The sequence below is a fragment of the Centroberyx gerrardi genome, chromosome 9 (genome assembly GCF_048128805.1).
Source record: "Centroberyx gerrardi isolate f3 chromosome 9, fCenGer3.hap1.cur.20231027, whole genome shotgun sequence".
NCBI classification, from domain to species: Eukaryota; Metazoa; Chordata; class Actinopteri; order Beryciformes; family Berycidae; genus Centroberyx; species Centroberyx gerrardi.
The window spans coordinates 29,760,623-29,782,201 of NC_136005.1; the positions used below are offsets into that span (position 1 = coordinate 29,760,623).

A 21,579-nucleotide genomic window follows, 5' to 3' on the forward strand; every position below is an offset into this window, starting at 1 on the left:
AAGGGACAAAAGTCACAGGCTGGATTCAAACCCCGGATGTTGCACTTACATGATACGCGCCCTAGACCACTAAGCCACCAGGACGCCCTTGCCTGCTTTGATTTAGAAACACATCAGAAGTGTTTTCATACGGTGTATTTTGAGGAAGGCATCATTATAGTGGAAATAAACTGTATGTTCTCTCAGTATCATCAACACCATTTCGGTGATAGCTCCATTGATCGATTTTACAATGGACTTTGTCCAGTCGTATCATGCAGTGTAGTAAAATGTGATAAAAGAGATACAACACATTGTATTTGGTACTCAATCTAATAGATATACTGCACAATCAACAGCAGATTTTCAAGAGTATAGAAAACATTCATAGAAATTCTATGTTATATCTCATTAGAGTTTGAAACTGTTCAACCCAAGACATTTTTTTAATGTGAGATTATGACAATGAGAACCTGGGACACAAGAAACTTTCTATTTTTCTTCTCTGTATGTTCTTCTTTCAAGTATAATCATTTCAAATGATTTGATTTATTGTTTCCTCTGACCAGAAAGGACATATGTGTTTTAATTGATAGTTCCCTGGGCGACCCTCCTGGGTCAAATATACAATGACTTATCACTGTGTCATTGTCATTGTCATTACATTATTACATGCTTTTACGACATTTTTGTCCAAAGTGACTTACAATAAGTACATTTTGTAAAATAGAATCAATATCAAATAAATCAATGAAAGCAAGTCAAAATTAAACTAATAGGCTCACAATAGTAAGCTGACGCCGTATAGACCTTGAAAAGACTATTTTAAATACAAAAACATTTGACTGAAAATCATTTTGCTCTCTTATTCTCTTTTGTGAATAACTCTGATAGGATACCAAACAAATGGTCTATGGAATTAATGTGAACGTACCAAAGATATTGTATGTGAACAATGCTTGAAACCCCAGTATTGTCTATCTGAAAATTGGGTGCTGGTATGTTGCTATGCCTCTTTTCTGTCCATACAGTTTTGCGCAATCTCATTGGGTACTCCATGTTTTGACCTTCAGTGCTCCCTGAGGACTAGAGCTGGGGACAAACACACAGTTAAGTCTGCTAGCTAAACAGCACTCGTCAGAGGAGTGAGCCTCAGTTAGACTCTTGTCACCATACAGCTGTTCATCACCATGCAACTGTCTCTAATCCTTCTGTTTCTCCAGCTGTGGGTGATTGTGGATGTTTCTTTATCACAAAATGGTGAGAGGAATTCTTTTAATCACTGAAGTGTTATGATTTGGCTTTGTGTAGGTACATACAGTACTTAGTTCAGAGGAAGAGTGGCTGCAATGAAAAGGGTGATTACCTGGCTGAATGTTGCCAAGTAAATTTGATGTTGAGATTTGTGGTAGTCCCGTCACATGCTCTTTTATCACAGAATGGTTAGAAGGATTGCTTGGTTTTTTTTTTGGTTGGTTGGTTGGTTTATCTTTTCACACGCAATCATATTATCACCGTCTCGAATGGCTAAAGCTCTTTGTCTTCACGTTTCTATTTGGCTCTCAAAACTTTGAAGGCCTCTGTATATGTGCCACACAACTGATGGTTTTGATGTTTCCATTTTCCACTTTTTTCCCCATGTTGCTTTGTTAGTGTGCTCGATGCTCCCAGATGTTCCCCATGCCTTTGTTTCTGAAGATTCAAAAAAAAGCGAGTACCAACCAGAAGATATATTATATTTCACTTGTGAAACTGGCTATGTGTCAGGTCCAACCATCACATATGTATGTACGACCGACGGCTGGGCGACAGTCCGCCATGGGAAATGCTCTTGTGAGTTGGCAAGTCAAAACAACTTTTTTTCTAGTACTCTTTACCACTGACTGATTGATTGCTTTCATTGTTGCTACTCAGGGTTGTGGAGTAACAGATTACATGTAGCAGGATTGCAGTAATCAGGTTACAAAAACAGTGCGATCAATTATACATTTTAAATATAACAATTACGGGATTAGACAGTTTTAGGGGGGAAAATGATTGTGGAATTAATTTTTTTACTCAAATTCCCAAAAGGAGTTTGACTGTGATTATGAATACAGTGTGCATACTATGATTTGCAAATTCCTGAATTAAAAAAAGAATTGCCAATGGATTATGCTACTGATTACAATTTTTCAGCAACAAATCAGTAATCTATAATATATTACATTTTCAAAGCAACCGACCAACCCCATGCTGCTGTAACATGGTTTTATTCAAGAAGAAAAAGTTGGAACAAAGTCAAATTACATCTAATTTCTTGCCAATCAATTTTCAGTCAATTCTTTCAATTATATATATATATATATATATATATATATATATATATATATATATAAAAAAGTCTAATGTTCAAAATCTGAAAACATAAACCATCATATTTATACACAAGGATTTAATATGAGCAAATAGGGCGAATTTACAGCGTCCAACATAGTGGAGATGGGACGCTTTTCTCTGTTGTAGCCCCACTTCATAATTTAGGCTGATAAGTCGAGTGCAGATGTTCTTGCTGGAAGACATCGCCCCATCATTTGTGTGATTTATCTGTATTTTCTAGTCATATGCCCTAGTTCTACTTGTTTCTATGGTTGACTGACTGCCCCTCCATGTTTGTTTTGACTTAGCTTTGAGTTGCGCCCCGCCTCCTGCAGATGGAGGGGTTACAGTAAAAGGTCTTCCAGACAACGATGGGCCCATACTCGCCGACCGCTTCCTCACATTCAGCTGTGATGGCCCTGGGAAATATCTAAATGGCAGTTCAGAGCTGATATGTGGTACAAACGGAGAGTGGAGCAGCCCATTTCCTTCTTGTGAAGGTAGTCATCTTAAGATCAAAGTAATAGTATACAAAATAGCCATACAGGACACGCCTTTATTCAAAGCACATTATAATATGATGACTGCATAGTTAGAGCCAGTTTCTATTCATTTAACTTCACAGCACCGCAAATTGTATTTTTGTTTGAGAAGAAGCCAGCATGATACTTTCTAGTATACAGAGAGCATACTCTGCAGCGGTATTTGTTATTGATCACATGTTTTATTCTTTTCAGATATCACTTGTAAAGCTGAAGTGATGCACCCTCATCTGATTGTGACTGGACTGCCATCAGCCAATGAAACAATGAAGCAAGGACATAAATTGCAGTTTCAGTGTGGTCGTGGATATTCACTGGAAGGGGTGAAAGAGGTTGAATGCTTGCAAACTGGGCAGTGGAATGCCCGCTTTCCAACTTGCAGTGGTATGTTGTTGTTTGCTTGTCATCTTCCCATCCGATGTTTCACCAAGGGAGGTAGAGGAGGATAATCCCACTTTAACTCAGTTTACCAGCCTTTTTATTTGCAGAATAGAGTTTACCCATATTTTAATGCTGACTTGAATCTTTATGGTGTACATTCACAGTACACAACTTAATAAATAGTATCAAACTGAAGAAAAATATACGTATGAAGACAGAGTGTTAATAGCAGAAAAAGTGTCATATATTTCTGCTAAAAAGAGCAGAAATATATGCTGTTTTGAAAGCACAAATGATTGTTGTTTATATTGGTGGTTGTTTACCTTTTGATGATCACCAAATGGAGGTCACTTTTTTCACTGGTTTCAACTCAAAATGCTCAACTCGTCAAAACAAGCTTTCAAAACTAGCTTTGGCCTTCCAAAATAAGTTTCATTTTTTCAGATCTTTCAGATTGTGTCAGTAGTCTCTCTCCATTGAGTTCAGAATCAGCATTATGTCATAAACTGTGACTAAAAGTATGAAGGTTGGCTTCAGGCAAGGAGCCCCTATGGTTGGGGTAAGGGTAAGATGATGGTCGGGATGTTCCAAAGCAGAGCAGGTGGTCGGGATGTTCCAAAGCAGAGCAGGTGGTCAGGATGTTCCAAAGCAGAGCAGGTGGTTGGGTTTAGGCATGTGGTTACTAAGGTTAAGGTTAGAAGGTTGGGCTTACCAAGGGACAAAGTTCACAGGCCAAATGCTCTTTTTTCTGACATGCTCTTTTATCACAGAATGGTTAGAAGAATTGCTTGTTTTTTTTTTTTGGTTGGTTGGTTGGTTTATCTTCTCACACGCAATGATATTATCACCGTCTCGAACGGCTAAAGCTCTTCGTCTTCACGTTTCTATTTGGCTCTCAAAACTTTGAAGGCCTCTGTATATGTGCCACACAACTGATGGTTTTGATGTTTCCACTTTCCACTTTTTTCCCCATGTTACTTTGTTAGTGTGCTCGATGCTCCCAGATGTTCCCCATGCCTTTGTTTCTGAAGATTCAAAAAAAAGCGAGTACCAACAAGGAGATATATTATATTTCACTTGTGAAACTGGCTATGTGTCAGGTCCAACCATCACATATGTATGTACGACCGACGGCTGGGCGACAGTCCGCCATGGGAAATGCTCTTGTGAGTTGGCAAGTCAAAACGACTTTTTTTCTAGTACTCTTTACCACTGACTGATTGATTGCTTTCATTGTTGCTACTCAGGGTTGTGGAGTAACAGATTACATGTAGCAGGATTGCAGTAATCAGGTTACAAAAACAGTGCAATCAATTATACATTTTAAATATAACAATTACAGGATTAGACAGTTTTAGGGGGGAAAATGATTGTGGAATTAATTTTTTTACTCAAATTCCCAAAAGGAGTTTGACTGTGATTATGAATACAGTGTGCATACTATGATTTGCAAATTCCTGAATTAAAAAAAAAATTGCCAATGGATTATGCTACTGATTACAATTTTTCAGCAACAAATCAGTAATCTATAATATATTACATTTTCAAAGTAACCCACCAACCCCATTGCTGCTGTAACACGGTTTTATTCAAAAAGAAAAAGTTGGAACAAAGTCAAATTACATCTAATTTCTTGCCAATCAAAAAATAAGCCTAATGTTCAAAATCTGAAAACATAAACCATCATATTTATAATTATATACACCTGTTTGAATTATATACAGCTGTTTTATATACACTAATATATTTTTTTCTTGAAATTCCAGTAAAGCCATGTGAACTTCCTGATGATACTCCTAATGGCCAGTACCAAATTATCCATGGTGACGACTTTGTTTTTGGAACGATTATCAAATACATGTGTAATGAAGGGTATGTAGATCAAAGACTTAGATACTATGGCCTGTCTGTCCTGTCACTGAAACCACACTGTACCGCTCTCCACCAGAGCCAGAAGCCAGAGAACTAAGACATGATGAACTTGATGAAGTATGGAAATGGGAGGTTTTACACCATAGGAATAGTATGAATTCTTTGAGTGGTTTTGCTTGGTGGAAGAGTGGGTACAGACAAAGAGGAGTTATATTTCCTGGAGTAATTCATCTGATCGGTGGAACTACCACCAGATGACCAGACCAGATTTTTAAGCACAGAATGGTAACATTGATTTGTTTGTTTATTGCAGGTATCACATGGTGAGCAAAGTTGACACCAGGACATGTTTGCTGAATAAATGGACCAATCACTTGCCCATATGTGAACGTATGTATCAGTGGCAGAGCACTTTTGTTCAAAGTTCCATCAACTGAATTTAACTTTAAAGCAACACTGGGAAACTTTGTACTTTGGTGGCCCCAAGTGGCAGTGAGAGACAACTGTTTGAATTGTTGAAAGTTTGAAGGACTTTGTTACCCAGAAATCTTGTAAGGTGACGTCAGTAAACAAAATGTCTTCTTAGTGTGTAGTGGGCTGGAGGTGAAGAAGAGGTTCAGCCATCCAGAGCACTGCTGTTTAGGAGAAAGTTTTGTATTAAGTTGTTGGCTGAGAAGATTTCCCGCCGATAACCATACCGACACAAGGATTTAATATGAGCAAATAGGGCGAATTTACAGCGTCCAACATAGTGGAGATGGGACGCTTTTCTCTGTTGTAGCCCCACTTCATAATTTAGACTGATAAGTCGAGTGCAGATGTTCTTGCTGGAAGACATCGCCCCATCATTTGTGTGACTTATCTGTATTTTCTAGTCATATGCCCTAGTTCTACTTGTTTCTATGGTTGACTGACTGCCCCTCCATGTTTGTTTTGACTTAGCTTTGAGTTGCGCCCCGCCTCCTGCAGATGGAGGGGTTACAGTAAAAGGTCTTCCAGACAACGATGGGCCCATACTCGCCGACCGCTTCCTCACATTCAGCTGTGATGGCCCTAGGAAATATCTAAATGGCAGTTCAGAGCTGATATGTGGTACAAACGGAGAGTGGAGCAGCCCATTTCCTTCTTGTGAAGGTAGTCATCTTAAGATCAAAGTAATAGTATACAAAATAGCCATACAGGACATGCCTTTATTCAAAGCACATTATAATATGATGACTGCATAGTTAGAGCCAGTTTCTATTCATTTAACTTCACAGCACCGCAAATTGTATTTTTGTTTGAGAAGAAGCCAGCATGATACTTTCTAGTATACAGAGAGCATACTCTGCAGCGGTATTTGTTATTGATCACGTTTTATTCTTTTCAGATATCACTTGTAAAGCTGAAGTGATGCACCCTCATCTGATTGTGACTGGACTGCCATCAGCCAATGAAAAAATGAAGCAAGGACATAAATTACAGTTTCAGTGTGGTCGTGGATATTCACTGGAAGGGGTGAAAGAGGTTGAATGCTTGCAAACTGGGCAGTGGAATGCCCGCTTTCCAACTTGCAGTGGTATGTTGTTGTTTGCTTGTCATCTTCCCATCCGATGTTTCACCAAGGGAGGTAGAGGAGGATAATCCCACTTTAACTCAGTTTACCAGCCTTTTTATTTGCAGAATAGAGTTTACCCATATTTTAATGCTGACTTGAATCTTTATGGTGTACATTCACAGTACACAACTTAATAAATAGTATCAAACTGAAGAAAAATATACGTATGAAGACAGAGTGTTGATAGCAGAAAAAGTGTCATATATTTCTGCTAAAAAGAGCAGAAATATATGCTGTTTTGAAAGCACAAATGATTGTTGTTTATATTGGTGGTTGTTTACCTTTTGATGATCACCAAATGGAGGTCACTTTTTTCACTGGTTTCAACTCAAAATGCATCAAGTCAGGGCAATGTAAATTTTAGTGGAAAGTAAAAGGCTTGGTAAGACATGGCAGACTGCAGTTTTTGACTCTGTGTTGTTATGACAAGCTCAACTAAAAGTACACTAGAATAGTTGAATTTAGTTTTTAAAAAAATATATTTTTCACTCTCAAACTGATTGATTCACTGAGCTCAACACTTGGCAGTATGAGAAGGCTAATGATTATTTTTGCATATATTATTAAGTATTACCCTTCAAGAAACTGTGTATATACCCATAATTGATTGAGTATGTAGTGTCCACTCATGGTGCCAGGAGAAAACCATGTTCCTCCTATATTTTTTGTAGTTGAATTCAATAGATTATTGATACTGCAACATGAACTCATCTACTGCTCATGAACTACTGTATTTACTGTATAGATGTCTGTTAAATGTATGCTAAATGAGTCAAAGTCCAACATATCACTGTTTTTCCAAAACTAAATAAAACAAAAACATTTGTTAATGGATTTTTTTCCCCCAAAACAGAAAATTGCAACGTCCCACACATACCTGCCAGTGTGAGATTAACCACCAGACTGACAAGCCGAGTAATGAGACAAGGCAGCAAGTTAAGGTTTTATTGCCCCCGTGGACAATTTCTTCAAGGGAGGGCAGAGGTTGAATGTTTAGCAAACGGACAGTGGAGTGATCACATTCCAACATGTGAAGGTAAATCCCTTTCTTGTCTTCTCGCTCTTCATCTGGGGGACCCATGGGAAAAGATTAACTCTGACCTTTCTGTCTGATGTTTCCCACAATGCATTGTAATCTCAAAAGAACTGCTTTTGCCCTGTTTACTCTGGGGATTAAAAATGTTGAAATTGTGACGGCTATGAAGCAATTTGATCTTGTTATGAAGCAATTTGTACTTAAACTATTATCCCACGAGGTGTCATACTCAGGGATGTAGTGGAGGGTCAACCCACCTTAACTCAGTTCACCAGCCATTTTATTTGTGAGAAAACATAAACAACAAATGGTCTAATAATGTCAAATCAATCAATTTATCAATGGTTACATTTATTTAGGGATATGCTATCTGCAGATTTAATGTCCCTCAATGAAATTGTGACATATACATTTTGCCACTGCTCTTTTTGTCATCTTACAGTTATCTGTTTGGACAGTTTACTCACTAAGTTGGGTGAACATAAATTCTTCTGACATAAATTGATAGTATAATATATGATATATACACATCATAGTAAGTAGTATCAAACATGCAAATTATATGAAGATGGGACTTTTAGGAAAACATCAATTAATGCTTTTCTGAAAATGTTATAGATTTTTGTTCATATTGGTGGTTGTTTGCTTTTTGATGATCACTGACTGGAGGTCACAGTTGATCCACCTTTTTAATTCCAACTTCATTACTGGCCATACAATATGTGACAGTGATATATTGTGTAATTGCTGATGACACACTTAAACGTTTTCCCAACTCTAAGCCAAAAGATTTGTCACTGTTGGTGAATATTTCAGAACCTCCACTGTGAAGTCTATAAATTTACCTCCTCTTTCTTCTTTCAGCACCTGTGGGTTGTGGACGGCCACCAGTCCTTGAAGGTGGAGACATCAAGGACTCTGTGAATTTCCGGTATGACCACGGTGAAAGAGTTGAATACGTCTGTCAGAGTTACTACACTCTGGATGGTCGGTCTCGCAAAACCTGCTACAATGGTGAATGGACTGGAGAGATGAGATGTCTCAGTAAGTTACATTTCTCCCTGAGTATTTCTTATTTATTTTGCAGTCTGAGCAATGATATTGAAGAATCACAGTTCATCTTGATTTTAATTACCAATGGTTGCAAGTGCCAATTTGTCATCATTTGATTTGAGCCTCCTATATTGATTGAAAAGACAAAGTGTAAGTGTGGCGAACACTTAGCTTAACACGTGGCCTTACACTAGACCTTATAATCCTGAAGTTTATCTGGCAAGAAAGAACAGAGTTTGCATAACGTGGCCTAACAAACCCCATATGTCCAAACATTTTGCTTGACTGAAGTGAAACAATAGATGTGCACTTTGTTCATTTATGCCAATGCAGCTGATACTCTTCACTGACAGATATGTAGAAAAGGACACAAGGAGCATCTATTGAACACACAGAGCTATTTGAAAGGTTTCAGTAGGTCCTGGGGTCATGAAAATTGCCATAGACAAAGAAAAATTTGATTGGAGATTTGGAGATTTGCAGCTTCTGGGGGAACCAAAAGCTGCAAATCTCCATTTCAAGATTCAACTGAATCTGTGAATATGTTTCACAATTTATGTAATATGTGTGCACAAAGCCACTGGCAGAGAGAGTTTGGCCAGGTTAATTTCTTTAAACCTAAGACCCATATTTGGTTGCAAATTTGCAACAATGTCCTCCATATCATAACCAAGAAAATATTCTTAATGTCAGCTGGTATAGAAGATTGTGGAGCTTCTGTAACATGGCAGCCTCTGAAATCTGTAATGCCTAAACTCTATCAGTGGGTGTGTGTGCAGTTTGCTTTACAGTCATTCCTGACATTAAATCTTTTTTCTCCATTATCTCTTGCAGAACCCTGCACTGTGAGCGCTGACCACATGAGGCAAAATAATATAGCATTCAAATATACATATGAAACTAAACTGTATTCACCACACAATGATGAAATAGAGTTTAGATGCATCAAAGGAAGACATGACGGCAGGCTGGCAATGCGTCAGAGGTGTAATGATGGTGAGATTTCACTGCCCTCTTGCCAGTAGCAGTTTTAGTTGACTGGAAGTGATGGCCATGAGCTGGCTGGACAAACATGTAAATGAATAACCAGAGTAAAGAGTTGCTGTTATGCACTGATCCTCTGTCTCAATTTTAATAAAACATACATGGTCATCTACTCAATCAGCCTGTTTTCTGTCTCCAAAATCAGAGGAAAGTACACACATACATTTTCCATATTGTTATATGTCACTTTTCTCCAGGAAGATAGTGATACAGTAATTATCGGTTTGCATGATAATTTGACAATTTCACATGACTGTCAACACTTGCTAGACATGCCTGGCAAATGAATAGGAAGTTGTGTTTATCTATTTAGGTAGTAAGTGCTTAAAGCTGCAATAAGTACGATTTTTACTGTCCCATAACACAAAAAGACTATAATATTGTTGATCAGTACCAGTGACTCAGTGACTCACTTTCTGACTTGTACTAACATAAACTCCCCACCCCTCACAACTTGAAATTAGTCATGACATGTGCCTACTTTGTTATTTTTTAGGTTACTTTGCCTTTAAAATTAATTTAATATACTGTTAAATAAACAATTTATTCCAATTTGAGACAGTCAACCAATATTACAAAATACAATATGTAAATTTTTAGCATAATCTCACAATCTAAATGCATTTTTTTACTTCAAAATTATTTTTAGGTAATCCAGTAAGAAATATCTCTTTTTCAAAGTTACTGTGTTTTCACGGTGTGTGTGTAAAAGATCCTAGCAAACATTTTGAATAGATGATGTTTGATAAGACAAGATTGGCCTGCGCCAACGTTGAAAAATCTGTGTAAATATAGCTCCAAAATGAAAGTTGAGTCTGAAGTCGTCCATAGCTCCTGCCTGCATCGTTCAGTGAAATCAGGACCTAAATATATTTTAAATTCAAAACAGTTTACAAATCTGTTTCAATATGAATTTTTACTGTGCCATAATGTCATATTGTAAAAATGTTGTGCTTGTTTAGGTTGACGTTGAACTTGGCACATCGCTGTCTGTCAAATGCTTACTAGGATTGCAGTTACCATTTCTTTGTAATTAGATTACTGTGATTGGATTACATGTAACCTGTTACTCCTCAAACCTGGCTATCTGTGCCAGTCCATCTGTCCTAAAGCCCACTGATATGAGGATAATCTATGACTAGCTTTGTTTGGGTTGAAGGCTTCCTCAGAACACTAACAACACATATGAATTGGAGGTGACTGACTGACAAAAAACTTGATGAGAAGGTTAAAGGTTAACGGGTCTTATTGCGTCATAACTCAGAAACTCGGGAAGCAAAATTTTCTCCAAGTTTCTGACTCAGTCATCTGACTTTGGAGGGCGTTTATGTGAAATCTCCATGTTTTTCTGATAGATGCGATTGCACATGAATGAACCAATGCTCTCTCCCTTTTGCCCCACATTCTCAGCAATTGTTATAGGCAATTTCTATGTGACCAATAACATTTGTAGACACAAGACTCAACATCAATTAACATAAAATGAAAGTATGTGGTGAGATTATTTGCATAGTTTGTGTTTTTGTGTATTCCCACTATGTGCATTTGTGAATGCATGTCAGAGAAAAGCTTGTGTGTGTGTGTGTGTGTGTGTGTGTGTGTTGGGGGGGGGGGATTTTGGGAGATGAGCCCATGCTAGTGTGCCAGTTTTTGTACAAATTTGTGCAATCCCACTGTGCAGGACCTCTGTGATATCCAGAATTGTTTGAGGATAAACAGTAACTCAGCCACAGATACTCACTTTGTTTATGGAGTAATTCCTGGCTACAGTGAGTGGATATCCTGGGTCGTCACCATGAGATTCTCTCTACTGCTTTGGTTTCTTGTCCTATGGATGACCGTGGATGTTTCTTTGTCACAGGACGGTGAGAATGCTTCAGATTACAGCTGCATTTTTTTCGGAAGTTACACTACAATTAGACAATAATGAAATATGTTAGTAGCTGATTCTGCTGCTACCGAAAGGCCTATCATTCACCTGGCCTGGACTGAATATGGTGAAAAAAATATCACTGCACTAGTGTGGATACTTGATACTAGTGGAGTGATCTGACTTATTTGTATTGGATTCATTTTTATTCTCACACAACACCGCTTTAAATGGCTATTTTCTTCAAATCTCAACACAGCAACAACAGAATGTTTTAGTATTCATGTTTCACTGTCCATGTCTGTTCTTTCTTGGCTTCTTTGTTGCAACTGGAGTAAACAACAGGAATGTTGCCACTGTCCACGTTAGGATTCAGTGGCTGGGAATGGCCGGTCCTTCCTTCCAGGCGAACAAAACACTTACACAGCTACAAAAGGCTCCATCGTCCATGAGCGACTCCTAGCGGGCTTCGCTGTTCCACATTCACGTTTTGTCAGAAAATGAAACCCGAAAAAGAGAAATGATAAGCAAACATGGACATCCTGCAGCTTAACAAGCTAATTGAATGAACTTCCTTTACAAAAATAGTTATGATGGTTAGTCTGGCTAACTAGAACCATGTAATAATGGTGCATGTGGAGGCCTATAGAGGTGACGTTAGAGGTGGGCGTTTATGTGAAATTTCCATGTTTTTCTGATAGATGCGATTGCACATGAACGAACCAATGCTCTCTCCCTTTTGCCCCACATTCTCAGCAATTGTAATAGGCAATTTCTATGTGACCAATAACATTTGTAGACACAACACTCAACATGTGTATATATGTTTTAATCTAACTTGCCAACCTGGAATTAACTTTAAAGAACATAGAATTAGACTGCCTAGATTGTGTCTAACAGACCAGACGTTAATAAAATTATTGTACTGTGAATTCAGTTATGTTCAGTTCTCAACATATCAACATTCAGCTTGGTAGATCTATTTAAAATTATGTTTCCGACCAACCTGTAGAATTTCAAGTGGACTAATTACTATGTCATGATTCTACAGTCAGTTGAACTTTTAGTGTAAAGTAAAAAAAAATTGATAGGTTGATAACATGGCCATTTTTGGACCGATCCCTTAGCTTTTCGCAAACTAGGTAAAGGCTTACCCAGTTAATGTACTTGCCAAATTGTGTCAATCTGACCTGTGGTTCATGAGAAGAAGATTTTTAAAGGTTTTTCAAAAAATCCAAAACGGCAGCCAAAGATTTATGGTGGACATTAGCACCCCGTATAGGCTAATTTTTCTAATATGGGAGAAAAAAGAATAATACTACTACTACTACTACTGATAATAATAATAGGAATCCCAGCAATTACAATAGGGTTTCACTACTACATATTGAACCCCTAAATATAGCTGCAAGTGGCAATTGACCAATTGAGCACCGAATTTGGTTGTGATAGCACAAATTGTTGGCAGTTTTTGTAGGAAGACAGCAAAGTCAAAACACGTTGCTCTGATGATGGCCTAAGGCCGAAAGCTCAGTAAAACAGTGCTCTGTATTGCTAAGCAGATATCCTGACTACTAGTTATGACAGTTGTAAAATAGGCCCCACCCGCAACATTATTTTTTAAAATTTGCCAATTAATTGAATTGATTCCTCAGATGCCTGTCAAACTGGATAGCCTCATTTTTAATGATCAGATTCAGCCAGTGATGTGGAGATTTAACTTGGTGGTGCAATAACTCATAGATATAGTTTAATTTGTGCAGATGTGCAAAGGGTTAGGGTTATTCAAGGGCTGTTGTAGTGTCATCTTGTTTGTGAACATTGTGAAATTCAGTCGTATTGTGAAATGCCCATAGTTTTTGCTCTCAAAGTAGTTAAAGGTTACAATTCATCTGCCTCTTCATTAACAAACGTCATATTTTGTGTGTGTGTGTGTATTCAACAGATGTAAAATGTACAGCACCAGTGATTGAAAATGGTCGAGTGCTTGGCAATATCAGTGAGTACCAAGAAAATGAAATCCTGCGTTTTCAATGCAATGACAAGTTCAAACCTACTGAAAATAGATCTCCAACTTGCACAAAAATAGGCCTCAGAGCAGAGTGGAGCCCTACTCCTCTGTGTGAACGTAAGTATCGTATATAGAGAGATCCAGTTTATTATTTAGATCTCGCTGAATACTGAAAATGTGATACTTGATGGTTGTCATGATAGTTCCTCTTATTAAAACAAACTAACATATTATACATTTAATTTCCCAACCAATGCAGCAATAACATGTAGTCTGACACTGCCACCAATCGCGGGAACCAGCTATGAACCCAACTCCAGAAGTGTGTTTTCACCTGGTGACACAGTAACAGTCACATGTGCAGAGACGTTCTGGATTTTTACCAGAGCAGACACCGTGAAAGAGGTTACCTGCAAAGACGATGGAACATGGGATGAGTCACTGGTGTGCCAAGGTACAGAACTGCTTGAGCTTTTGTTGAGGTTGTCGTGTTTTACTGTGATTGTTCATCAACTCCTGATTATTATTATTCTGTTCTTTATTTACTTCAGATGAATCTCACTGACACAGTTCTTTTTCTTATTTTAGAGGTAACATGTGCCAATCCACGTGATAACCTTGTGGATTACTGGGGTCAGCACTACTGGCAAACGAAAAAGTTGGATGACACTGTAAGTTATAGATGTAGAGCAGGCTACAAAACCACAGATGGCAGGAAGGAGGCCACATGCAGAAGGGATGGGTGGACACCAAAACCACTGTGTCAAGGTATTTGAAGAAGACACTGTATTTCTTACAATTGCTGCCATATAGAATTACATTTGTATCTTATTTTGAAAATGGAAAAAGAAATTGTGAAACTGAAAAAGAAACTAAATTGGAAAAATAACACTTCTCCACCACAAACTGAATTACGTTCCCCCGCAATGAATTGAAATACTTTCCTCCGCCACTAATTGAATTACGTTCCAAAGGTTGGCTAAACACGGTTAACTTTAGTTTCTTTTTTCATAAATGTATTTTTTTTCATTAATTCCAATCTTTTTTCATACATTCAAATTTCTTTGGCCCCATTTTGGTGTGGGTGGGGTAAGTAAACTAAAAGGATAAATAAATAAACACATGTAGAAATAGCGATTAAGTGTAAAAAAAAAAAAAAACACCAAATAACTAATTAATAAATAAAATAAAGTAGTGATAATAATAATAATAATTAAAATAGCGAAATGGAAAAAGACATATAGTAGAATAGATGATAGGTAAAGAGGATTGTAGGGAAGGAATAGTGAGGGTCTCTCTCCCTCTCCAGTGAGCTCTATTCAGGAAACACCATCAGCATCAGGAATGATAGTGAGATCATTAATAAAGATTAGGAGGGGACTCCAGGTCTTGTGAAAGGATTTCAGAGATCCTTTCAGTGAGAATCTTAACTTTTCAAGTGTTATGCATTGTAAAACTTCCTGTATCCATTATCATGTGTTGGGGGAGACATGTTTCCAAACTGGGCAGTGGAATGCCCACTTTCCAACTTGCAGTGCATGTTCACATTTAGGAAAGTAAAGTCGAAAAAAAAGACAGATTGTTTGTTATCTTCCCATCCGATGTTTCACCAAGGGAGGTAGTGGAGGGTAATCCTGCTTAAACTCAGTTTTCCAGCCTTTTTATTTGCAGAATAGAGTTTACCCATCTTTTAAGCTGACTTAGATCTTTATTGTGTAAATGTACACATCATGTAGTACACATAATAAATAGTATCAATTTGATGGAAAATATAAAAGGACAGAGTCTTTTAAAGGAGAAAAGAGCAGAAATATATGCTTTTTTGAAAGCATAAATGATTCTTGTTTATATTGGTGGTTGTTTGCCTTTTGATGATCACCAACTAGAAGTCACTTTTCACTGGTTTCAACTCAAAATGCAACAAGTCAGGGCAATGTAAATTTTAGTTGAAAGTAAAAGGCATGGGAACATGGCAAGCAGTCTGTACTTTCTCCACAGGAACAAAGATCATATAAGCCATAATATTATATTTGTCTATTAACGCTGACTGAGCACAATTGCTCTTTGTCAGCAACGCCCTACGTTACACACATACAGATACAGATAGACAGTCATAGAAGCTGACAGCTACAACCACAGTCTTCTACTGTTGCCCACTGAGCAGCTTCACTGCAGCAGACTGGGGTTGACTGCCTGGCTCAGTGGCATCTCAGCAGTAATTGTTGAGGGAGGGGAGAGTGTTGCCCCTTCCAGATTTTCCCAGGTGATCCATGGATTCAACCTCCAAAGGGACAAAGAGTAGTGTTAAGATCATGTTTATCCATTGGCTTACAAAGGAACACAGATCTTTTTCAAAAGATTATTTTTAAGGTATTTCTATGGCAGTGATTCTCAACCTTTTCAAGGACCCCTAATTTAGTGCACATTAGGGCCACAGACCCCCATTTGAGGAGATGTTGGGAACCACTGCTCTATGGTACACAGTAGTGAGAGAGTGGTTCCTCTGGCACCACTCATGGTGCCAGAGGAAGACTGTGTTGCTTGTATATTTTTTGTAGCTCAATTCAATAGTTAAGTTACATGCAATTATTATTGATACTGCAGGTAAATCCTGTTAAATGTATCCTAAATTAGTCAAATCTCAAGTGCAACATGTCATTGTTCATCCAAAATAAAAAAATAAAAAACATTTATTAATGAAATACATTTTTCCCAAAAACAAAAAATTGCAAAGACTGGAGGTCACAGTTGATCCACCTTTTTAATTCCAACTTCATTACTTGCCATACAATATGTGACTGTGATATATTGTGTAATTGCTGATGACACTACAGTAAAGTGTTTTCCCAACTCTTACCCAAAAGGTTTGTCACTAGGTGAAAATTTCAGAACCTCCACTGTAAAATCAATAAATTTACCTCCTCTTTCTTCTTTCAGCACCTGTGGGTTGTGGACGGCCACCACTCCTTGCAGATGGAGACATCAAGGACTCTGTGAATTTCCGGTATGACCACGGTGAAAGAGTTGAATACGTCTGTCAGAGTTACTACACTCTGGATGGTCAGTCTCACAAAACCTGCTACAATGGTGAATGGACTGGAGAGATGAGATGTCTCAGTAAGTTACAATCCTCCCTGAGTATTTCTTATTTATTTTGCAGTCTGAGCAATGATATTGTAGAATCACAGTTCATCTTGATTTTAATTACCAAAAGGTTTTGCAGTGGTTTCTTCTCCCAATTTGATTGACTTGAGCTTCCTTTACTGATGAAAAAGACACAGTAAATGTAAGTGTGGCTAACACTTACACTAGGCTTTATAATCATGACTTTTATCTGGCAAGAAAGAACAAAGTTTGCATAATGTGGCCTGAAAAAAACCCACATCTCCAAACATTATGCTTGACTGAAGTGAAAAAGTAAATGTGCATTTTGCTCATTTATGCCAATGCAGCTGATACTCTTCACTGACAGATAAGTGTAGAAAAGGACACAAGGAGCATCTATTGAACACACAGAGCTATTTGAAAGGTTTCAGTAGGTCCTGGGGTCATGAAAATTGCCATAGACAAAGAAAAATTGCAGCTGTCATTGACAGTGTTAGCAAATCTGAAAATGGAGATGTGAGAGACACTGGCAGAGACAGTTTGTCCAGGTTGTAGCATGTTACTGACCTTTGTTTAAAACTCAGACTCATATTTGGTTGCAAATTTGCAACAATGTCCTGCATATCATCACTAAGATGATAAACTATTCTAAATGTCAGCAGCCATAGAATCAACAGTTACCTTTCAGTGGCCAGAACAGGATTGTGGAGCTTCTGTAACATGGCAGCCTCTGAAATCTGTAATGCCTAAACTCTATCAGTGGGTGTGTGTGCAGTTTGCTTTACAGTCATTCCTGACATTAAATCTTTTTTCTCCATTATCTCTTGCAGAACCCTGCACTGTGAGCGCTGACCACATGAGGCAAAATAATATAGCATTCAAATATACATATGAAACTAAACTGTATTCACCACACAATGATGAAATAGAGTTTAGATGCATCAAAGGAAGACATGACGGCAGGCTGGCAATGCGTCAGAGGTGTAATGATGGTGAGATTTCACTGCCCTCTTGCCAGTAGCAGTTTTAGTTGACTGGAAGTGATGGCCATGAGCTGGCTGGACAAACATGTAAATGAATAACCAGAGTAAAGAGTTGCTGTTATGCACTGATCCTCTGTCTCAATTTTAATAAAACATACATGGTCGTAAAGATTTCCTCTTTATTGTCATTGTACAACTAAATTGCATTATTTTTACAGTTTTGTCTACTCACTCACCTGTCTATTTTCCATATTTTCCAAGAAGATATTGATACAGTAATTATCGGTTTGCATGATTTCACATGGCTGCCAACATTTATTTATTTGCTAGACATGCCTGGCTAATGAATAGGAAGTGATTTTTATCTATTTAGGTAAGTGTTTAAAGGGGCAATAAGTTTGACTAAGTTTGACTTTTACTGCCCCAAAACACAAAATGACTAGAATATATCTACAGGAGGTTGATAGATTTAGGAATACCAATGACTCATTGATTACTTCATCAGGTGCTGAGATTTCTGGGTTTCACAATCCTGACTTGTACTCTGTTTTGAACAAAAACTCCATGTCCCCCAACACTTTAAATTAGTGATGAAATGTGACTTTCTGTTATTTTTAGGCTACTTTACCTTTAAAATTAATTGATTGCACAGTTAAACAATTTATTCAAATTTACCGGCTGTTAGAAGTCAACCAATGTTACAAAATACAACATGCATTTTTTTTTAGCAGCTAATCTCCCAATCTAAATGCATTTTTTCCTTCAAAAATATTTTTGGATAAACCAACAAGAAATACCTTTTTTCAAAATGACGGTTTTCACAGTGTTGAAAATTTTGAATAGATGATGTTGATAGACGGCCTGCACCAACGTTTAAAATACACCCGAAGTCGTCCAGAGCTCCTGCCTGCATCGTTCAGTGAAACCAGGACCTAAATGTCTTTCTGATATCAGTTCAAAACAGCTTCCAAATCTTTTTCAATATGAATTTTTACTGTGCCATAATGTCATATTGTAAAAATGCTGGGTTTGTTTGGGTTGACAGTTTGAATTTGGCACATCACTGCTAGGATTGTAGTTAGCATTTCTTTGTAATTAGATTACTGTGATTGGATTACATGTAACCTGTTACTCCTCAAACCTGGCTATCTGTGCCAGTCCATCTGTCCTAAAGCCCACTGATATGAGGATAATCTATGACTAGCTTTGTTTGGGTTGAAGGCTTCCTCAGAACACTAAGAAAATATATGAATTAACATAAAATGAAAGTATGTGTTTATGTGTTTATTGTGTTTATGTACATTCCTACATATATGCGTGCATTTGTGAATGCAAGTCAGAGAGAATACTTGTGTGTCCATGCTACTGAGCCAGTTTTTCCACACTCTTTTGTACAAATCTGTGCAATCCCACTGTGCTGAACTTTGTTATCCAGAATTGTTTGAGGATAAACAGTAACTCAGCCACAGACACTCATTTTGTTTATGGAGTAATTCCTGGCTACAGTGAGTGGATATCCTGGGTCGTCACCATGAGATTCTCTCTACTGCTTTGGTTTCTTGTCCTGTGGATGACCGTGGATGATTTCTTTATCACAGAACAGTAAGAACGTTGGGTAATGCTTCAGATTACAGCTGCATTTTACACTACAATTAGACAATAATAAAATATTTATGCAGCTGATTCTGCTGATACCAAAAGGCTTATCATTCACCTGGCCTGGACTGAATTTAACCCAGTTTTAGGAAAAATTTGATTGAATGTAAAACTGAATGACATGTGGTACAAGGGGTACACCGACTTTTTGGTTGTTTGGCCGATTGGCCATTTTACCCAAAATGTGATGAGAGGATAGACACCAAAATCATCTCTTTGTCTCCAATAGATCCGGTAAGCATGCTAACGCTTTAGCATACAGTATGTTTAGTAATTGTAAGTGAGTGATTGTAAGCGACTAGCATTATCCTAAAAGTGTTCATAGCAGCTCTAAGGCTGGATGGTTAGTTAATTTTTATGACACGTGTCTAAACCTAAGGTTTATTAGAGGATTGGTAAAATAGATTAGCCATTGAGACGAAATTTTGTTACCACTTTATTATTCAGCCTTAGATTGCCTCCTTAGCCATTTTCTGTGTGTGTGTGTGTGGGGGGGGGGGGGGGGGGGGGAGGTCCCTTAACTAGTCACTAGATCGACGTATCCAGCTGCACTGATTTTGGGCAGCCAGTTAGCCTCTACATCCATGGTTAGCCAGTGGATTTACCAACTGCACCAAGAATGTCGGTCAATTCTGACAAAAATATTGTCTTTGTAAAGACAACATGTTGGTTAAAGGGGTGATTTCAACAAATCTGTTCTGCCGAAAAGCCAATGAAAAACCGTTACGAACGGTTCAAACTTTAGTCTCGCCCGCAAAGGCGCTGATTGGCTCGATTGTTTCTCTGAGCGAGAACAAGCCGTTGACTAGAGCAATACCAGACTCTCTGAATCGTTCGTCAAAATCTGAAAAGTGGGCAGGACGCGATTCAGGAGTCTGGAACCAGGCTAGCCAAATAAAATTTCTCTTCTGAACAACTTTGAATGGCAGAAGATCTCCATTTTCGCGAGATTTCAAACGTAACTTGTTTTGCTTACACAGGAAGTGAGCAAAGTTAGCCAGACTACGGAAGGGGATTAGGGCCACGTGAAAAACGTAGGCACATGTTCTGAGATTAAAGTCAGAATTCTGAGAAAAAAGTCTGAATTCTTAGATTAAAGTCAGAATTCTGAGATTAATCTCAGAACTCACATTTTTCACATGTGGCCCTAATCCTCTGCTGTGCTGTTGATTTGTAATGCACTTCACCAGTGATGAAGACAATTGACAATTGACAGTGGCAATTTTGTTTTCAGAAGTTATTAATTTATTGGCCATAGAATAAAAACCAACACCAATTTTGGATTACTAAAATGTTCAGCTTCATACTTTGGATAATGCCAATTGCCTATGATTGTGTAACATTCTGTATGCTATGCTAAACTGACAGAGCTATCTACCGGAGACACAGAGATGATCCTCTTGTCACATATTGGGTAAGGTGACCAGTGGGACAATCTCAAAAAAGTCAGTGTAGTCCTTTAATGGTTAGTTGTTGAAGTGTATTTACTGAGATTATTACTTATTACTCAGATTATTGGATGTAGACCCTGAGGATATATGATAATAAAGAGTTTAAGAAGGGCAACTACCCAGAGCAGTGCCTCCTAAATACACACATTACGTCTTCCCTTTAACTGTGTTCTCTTAGGACCCATAGGTTGAGGACAGCCACCACACCTTGATGATGCAGACATCAAGGACTCCATGAAACACCAGTACAGCCACGGTGGGGCTTGAATACACCTGTCAGATTTACTACACCCTGGATGGTCAGTCGCACAAAACCTGCTACAACAGTGAATGGATTGGAGAGATAACATGCCTGAGTAAGTAACACTTCTGCTCAATGTTGGCATAGAAATATTTTTTTTAAATTTCTTCAGAATGTTTGGATTAACAATTCATTTTCATCACAACGTATCAACGCAGCATAACTCAGTTTAATTTAGGAGGGAATAGTACTCATAATAATTCATACTAGTCCCTACCCGGGGATGCGCGTGCCACAACTCCGCGCAGACTTGCCAAAAAGGCGCATAAACAGCGTATAAACAGCGTAAATTTGTGAAAATGGAAAAATGAGCTCCGTCAGTCCCTGCCTATGCCAATGC

At 38.0% G+C, this 21,579-nt stretch overlaps 1 protein-coding gene across 1 annotated transcript; it reads left to right on the forward strand.

The window, feature by feature from the left end:
- The first annotated feature begins 1,169 nt into the window (after positions 1 to 1,169).
- On the forward strand, positions 1,170 to 21,176 carry LOC139919219 (complement factor H-like). Its single transcript, XM_078285867.1, has 13 exons — positions 1,170 to 1,239; positions 4,247 to 4,426; positions 5,027 to 5,132; positions 5,446 to 5,522; positions 6,075 to 6,266; positions 6,502 to 6,690; positions 8,630 to 8,752; positions 13,678 to 13,860; positions 14,003 to 14,197; positions 14,332 to 14,511; positions 16,681 to 16,803; positions 17,679 to 17,689; positions 21,126 to 21,176. Exons 1-13 carry the CDS (start codon positions 1,170 to 1,172, stop codon positions 21,174 to 21,176), a joined length of 1,680 nt encoding a protein of 559 aa, XP_078141993.1.
- Positions 21,177 to 21,579: the final 403 nt, after the last annotated feature.